This window comes from Ixodes scapularis, unplaced genomic scaffold (genome assembly GCF_016920785.2).
Source record: "Ixodes scapularis isolate PalLabHiFi unplaced genomic scaffold, ASM1692078v2 PGA_scaffold4__175_contigs__length_147842914, whole genome shotgun sequence".
NCBI lineage: Eukaryota > Metazoa > Arthropoda > Arachnida > Ixodida > Ixodidae > Ixodes > Ixodes scapularis.
This window is the reverse complement of record NW_024609879.1, coordinates 144,971,621-144,977,620: the sequence shown is the minus strand read 5'-3', so window position 1 is coordinate 144,977,620 and position 6,000 is coordinate 144,971,621. Positions and strand designations below refer to the sequence as shown.

The window sequence follows — 6,000 nt, the reverse complement described above, 5'->3', positions numbered from 1 at the left end:
TATGTCTGATTTAAGTTATGATTTATATTATGCTGAGAATTACTATTGTTACTAATGCTGTTTATATTTCAATCCTGCATGCAAACTCCTAACATAAGTAATTTCGCTCCAGAAACATGGAGAATTATTCTTTTCATATAAACTTCTGCATTAAGCATTTCAAATGCAGTAATACAGCCAGAAATAAACAACGAAAACGATATGCAATTGACTTGGAATGTTTTTCTTTATATATATATATATATATATATCTTGTAACTTCCCTTGATATTAATGAAGGGGAGGAGTGAACAAAATAAACGACATGCAAATACCAAGATTTCGGCTCATTTCAGTTCAAAATGGACTTTAGTCTTAACAAAAATCAAGTTTTTAGTGTCCTAGTGAACTACCGGAAGCGTTTCAAGTGAGAAGGAAAATCAACATTATAAATGAGAACAATGTTTAAAGCACGAATAATCAAGCGCTGAAATGTGCATCATGACTTTAACAACTGCATTGTCCTATGAATAGATTAAAGTGTGACACAAAAGCATGTCGGAAATGTGATGTTTAACACTCATTAAAGGTGCTCGTAAATCAAAACGCTCGTTGCTAATGCCAAACGCGTTGATGACAGAAGAATAAAGGAAGCCTTGTCATGCGAAATGGCTTTAAGAAAGCGGCTTTAAAACTTCACAAAATAAGCACCGATAGAAGTTCGTCCATGCATTACGAATCAAGACCATCGTACGATGTGTACCATTTTGTTCGTTCTTGTCTTTGCGATTTTCGGTCATGTTCTTTATTGCAAGCAACGTGAGTACAATGCGCAACCTATAGAACATTTAAATGCCTAGCTTTGTAATTTGTCCAGCGTTTTTATGCTGGCGCTATATCGGGACACGATTAGTGATGGCAATATATATGACTCGAAACTCGCACTTGCCGCAAGGTGACATTGAATGTAAAGAAATTACTTCAACAAAGGTCATGCACCAATAAAATATTGGAATCTCAAGTAAGACGTGACTAGCAAATTCTGCGTATATTCAAGAACCTGCTTCAGTTTATTGAATCTATTTATGTACTATAGTTTAATGCTGGTGGCATACAATATTTGTTCAAGTTTTGTTTGGCCACAAATTAGGACGTTATTGGCTGAAGTAATGTCCGCATGATTACAACTCGGAATACCTTAAAATTGGATTTCGTTAGATTTCAGACGTCCTTAGACTAGAGTATTTTAGCAATATTATCACAATAATTGACAATAAGTATATTGCCATTAGATTTCTCAAGTGCTACAATCATCTTCTATGCTCTTTTTGTTCACATCGTGCTGAAAAAGTTTCTCAACATAAACATAAAGCATACTTTTTTTTAATTTAAAACTTAAAACTCTTAAAACATTTAAAAATCATAATAAGCGACCTACAAAAATCTCTTCAAGCAACACTGCGCACGTGCATGCTGGGAACCAGTTGGCTACGGAACAGAGTGGCATGGTTTCGGTTTCGATAAGACAGGCGCTCTCTGTTCTGCTGCAGTCAAGCACGTGAACTTCGAAGCCTGCACAACTTTTCTCTACGCGCATACGAACGTACTAGCACGACAGGGGCACCAGAAGGGACGTTGCAATCTATCGCTCTACATTTGCCTACCCTTGCCCAAAATCCGGCACATCGATAACCGCTAAAACAGTGCCAAGTCTTGTTGTTGTCTTTTTCAGTATCTCGGCAACGCCTACAGTATTGTACACTTGTAGGAAGTCGCAGCAACAAAAACGAAAGCAGCGTGATTTGTCACGACACGATGATCGTGACAAAATCTGAAACTGAAACCGAGACTAAGTGGCCAACTGGTACCCAGAATTCATTTCGTGCCACCGTGCCACAAGGGGCCCTTCTATTCGGGAAATGATCTATTGGAATGTCATCGGGGACTGTAATTAAAGCAATTATGTATATTAAATTAACTCACAAACGAGAAAATGGCTTCCACTTTCGGGTGTCCGGAAGGTTTGTGGCGCTTGTCTTCCGCCGTCCGCCTCGATGCATCAACCAGGCCAGCCAGGAATTCAACGGAGGGGTTTTATTACCAAGAACTTTATTACCTTAAGGAAATTGAATTACTGCAGACATGAGAACGGACACGGCGTATAGTTTCTTTAAATTTATAAATGAACGGAACAAGCGCACGTTTATACAACAAAAATGATTCCCCCATATAGTCAAAATCAACAGTTTTGGATCTGTTACGAATGCAGAGCACGGTGCTTTCAAGAAACACACATTGACTTTTGCGTGTATTATACTTGACTTTTTTAAGTTCATAAATGCGTTATCATAGATATACCTTGCGCATCTTATTGGATCACCATCACTTAGCCACTATTACTTAAGCGAAATTGCGCTATCATAAATATTTGGCCACCCAACCCTCGTGTGCCACAGAGTCATCTAGATACTCAATGTGCGCCAGTGCTAATGACGATTTCTTTCCTCAGACGTATCTGGTACGCCGACGGCGTAAATAGTCACAACTTGCTATAAAATCAAGCGCAGAATTTGTGCACATAATGATGGCACGGAGCTAGGTAGTAAAAATTAAAGAGGTTTATAAATTTCTGTAATGCGAAGTTAGAGCGCAGCTCTGAGGAGGGGGAGGGGAGGGTACGGAGGGGAAAGTATACTCCTCCTCTGTACGGTCTCCTCCTCCCCTCCTGCTTCTCCCCTCCTCCTCCTCTCTTGTTCCCTCCTCACTTCCCTCTCATTTTCTTTTACTCTTTCTCTCCTCCTCCCCGTACCCTCCCCTCCTCCTTCTCTATACCCTCCCTTCCTCCCAGTTTCCCCTCTAAATTTAGCTGACAAATTGACACCACGTGACCTCAACACCAATTCAGTTTCTCCGCTATATTTAGCGGGAAAAATGACGTCCCCCTATTGAAAAAAATCTAATTGGTATGATAAATTGCTGTGTCCGAGGAACAGATATGAATCGTAGAAGATATACAAGAACTTATAAAAGATATTAGAACATATAAGAACCATATAAGAAACTTGAGAGAAGTTTCTTAGAAGTTTCTCATAGGGTTCTTATATATCTTATATAGTCTATGGTTCTTATATGGTCTTCTACGTCTTGTATGATTCATATGGGTCATTCCATGTCAAACGTCCCAGACGTCGCGCTCGACCACCGCCGATTTCTAGAAAAAATATTCATGGCCTTCTGCCGTAATCTCCGTAGCCATTCCTTAAAATATGTTTGTCGAAAACCTTTTTTTTATGACGTGACCGCGGCTTTAAGGTTTAAAAAGAGCGCGAAACTAGGCATCACTCAATAATTTATGAAAAATCATTTTTTTGATGAAACACCCAACAATATTTTTTTTTCTTAAATGTGCACAGCTTTCGACTTCCAATGTGGTTGGACTTGTGCAGTTTTGTCCAATATAAATATAAAAAACGAAAATTTCTCGAACATGTAAATATTTTTATTATTTTATTGAAAATATTGAATTGCCTTCGGGACTTAATTAAACTTTTTACCGGCTGCCCCTGCAGGTATATAATATATAAAAATGTTTAAAACCGCGTACTAAAATATATTTCAGTAAAAAAAAATCCTGAATTTGCAAAATAAAAGTGCGCTTTGGCGCATAACAGCCGTTTATTTGACCCTGACGTGTTCCAAGTAGAAATACAAAATGTAGTGTGTTTGGAAGAACGATCGATTGTTTTTTGATTCTGAAAGTTTGATCGAAGTAATTTTTGTTTAAAGCGAGAAAACAATTTTTGAAATTGAACTCTCGCACCAGAACCCGGAGTCGCTTTTTTCCGCCTCTTTTCCGCACAGCACTACGACGATAGCTGACACGATTAGGTCCAAAGAAAGAACGGAGTTTGCTGCCGCTTCCCCTTGTCCGTCTTTCCGGCTGCAAGGAAAAAAAACGGCGGGTATCGTGTAATAATCGGAAATGCCGCCAGCGCGTAGCCATCGCAGGCCCGTTGTGCCCTTCGCACCCGAGGGCGGCTCAAAACGCGATACTTTGTTTTTAAAACAAAATATTTAAACAGAACTGCACAAGCCCAACCACATTGTAAATAGAAAGCCGTGAAAATCTAAGAAAAAATATTTTTGGGTGTTTCATTGAAAAGCAGATTTTTCATCACTTATTGAGTGATACCTAGTTTCACGCTGTTTCCAAAAGTTAGAACAGCGCTCACGTCATCGAACATTTTTTTCGTCAAAAATATTTCAGGGCGTGGCTACGGACAATATTGGAAAAGGCCATGAGTTTTTGTTTCAGAAATCGAAGGTGGTCGAGCGCAATGTCTAGGACGTTTGACATAGAATGGCTTTCTCCCTCGGGCACCTATGAACGAATTTAGTTTCTACAGTATATTTGGCTGCAACATTCTCTTCACGTGACGTCAACACCAATTCCATTCCCGGTGAAATTCAGCGGGGAATCGAATTGGTTTCGAGGTCACGTGACGTCGATTTTCCACCTTAAAGCAATCGGAGAAACTGAATTTGTACGCTAAATCTATAGGAGAAATGAATTTCCCCGCTAAATTTATCGCGGAATTGAATTGGTGTTAAGTTCACATGACGTCAATTTTCCCGCTCAATTTAGCGCGGTTACGTCGACGCCGACGCCTCGAAACACGGAAACAGATGTCTAAGAGCTGAGCTCTAAAACAAGCATCAAACGACACTTATCAAAGCAAGCCAAAAAAGCGCGGTAAAACGCGACGAAAAAAATTAAAGGCGTTTTCAAATATCTGTAACGCGAAATTAGACTGCAGCCCTTGAGGAGGAAAAGGGAAGGGCACAGAGGGGGAGGTATGCACTTCTTCCTCCTCCCCTACTACTTCGCCTTCTCTCGCCCTCCTTTCTTCCTCCTCCACCTCCCCCTCCTTTCCTCCTTTTCCTCCATTTGTTTCCCTTCTTCTCCTCCTCCCCACGTGACGTCAATTTTCCAGCTAAATCTAGCGGCGAAAGTGAATTTGTTCATACGTGACGTGACACCGAGTCATGTAACGTCATTTTCCCCGCTTAATTTAGCGCGGTTACGCGGACGCGGACGCCGCTCAACCCAGGAACGGGCACCTAAGAGCTCGGCTCTAAAACACAAATACAATGCCTTCGCCAGGGCGCGGAGGGGAGAGTGGAGCAACGATCTGAAGCCAACTCATGGCGGCCGCGTCACGTGATTCCAAGATGGCAGCGCCCATGCGATGAAGGGTGAAAAGGTTTGTAGCCGGGATGGCCCGGCGGTGTTCTTTATGTAGGGTGGTTTTCCTTTTAGCCTGTTCTCGTTCCAACCTTCTCGTGTGGACCTTCTCAAAAGGATCGTCCTCAAAACCATGTTCTCGGTTGGGCCCGCCGCATTTGGTCCGTTGTGCATCCTTCGCGTTTCATCCTCAAAAAAAAAAAAAAAAAATCAAGTTAGGGTTTTTTGAGGTTTCGGTAATATGGCTTAGAGACAGTATAACCTCCAAAAACTGCTTAAAGTGCGCCCCCCCCCCCTCCCCACACACACACACTTATTTCCTTACACGCACTCGCTCAGATACACATGCTCACGTACTTTGGTTTGGGTCCTGCGGGTTGGGAAATTACTCCTGGAATACATTCTTTCTGCTTTTGAAACATCCCCGAAGGTCAAGTCTCGCTTGTTCTGTAGTCCGGAGGTAGTCTCAGGCGCAGCAAAATAACCCACCGAATTGATATTTTATGTGCAAACAAGCTTTCTATGTCCCCCATTTTCCCACTGCGCGGGAGGATAAAAAACGGAGTGATTTCCCTCTACTCATATTTCTTTTTAATCTGCACTGCCGCGCATTCCACGAGCCGTCGGAGGCAATACAGGGCTGAGAACCACACGTCGTTCGGTCGTAGTGCGAACGAGACCGAATGCAAACGTGATGCCAAATAGCGGCTGCCGCTACTTTGGTCCCCGAAGAAATGCAGTAAGATTTAGTGCAGGGGTTTGTTGTCTTTGGAGAG

General features: G+C 41.8%; 1 protein-coding gene across 1 annotated transcript in view; it reads left to right on the top strand.

The window, feature by feature from the left end:
• Positions 1–676: 676 nt before the first annotated feature.
• LOC8035794 (venom metalloproteinase antarease-like TtrivMP_A) overlaps positions 677–6,000 on the top strand; it is a 53,520-nt gene continuing 48,196 nt past the window's right edge. Inside the window, exon 1 of the mRNA XM_042293271.1 lies at positions 677–798. Within this exon, the coding sequence (XP_042149205.1) occupies positions 735–798 (64 nt within the window). The 5' untranslated portion in view covers positions 677–734. The remainder of the gene's footprint in view (positions 799–6,000) is intronic.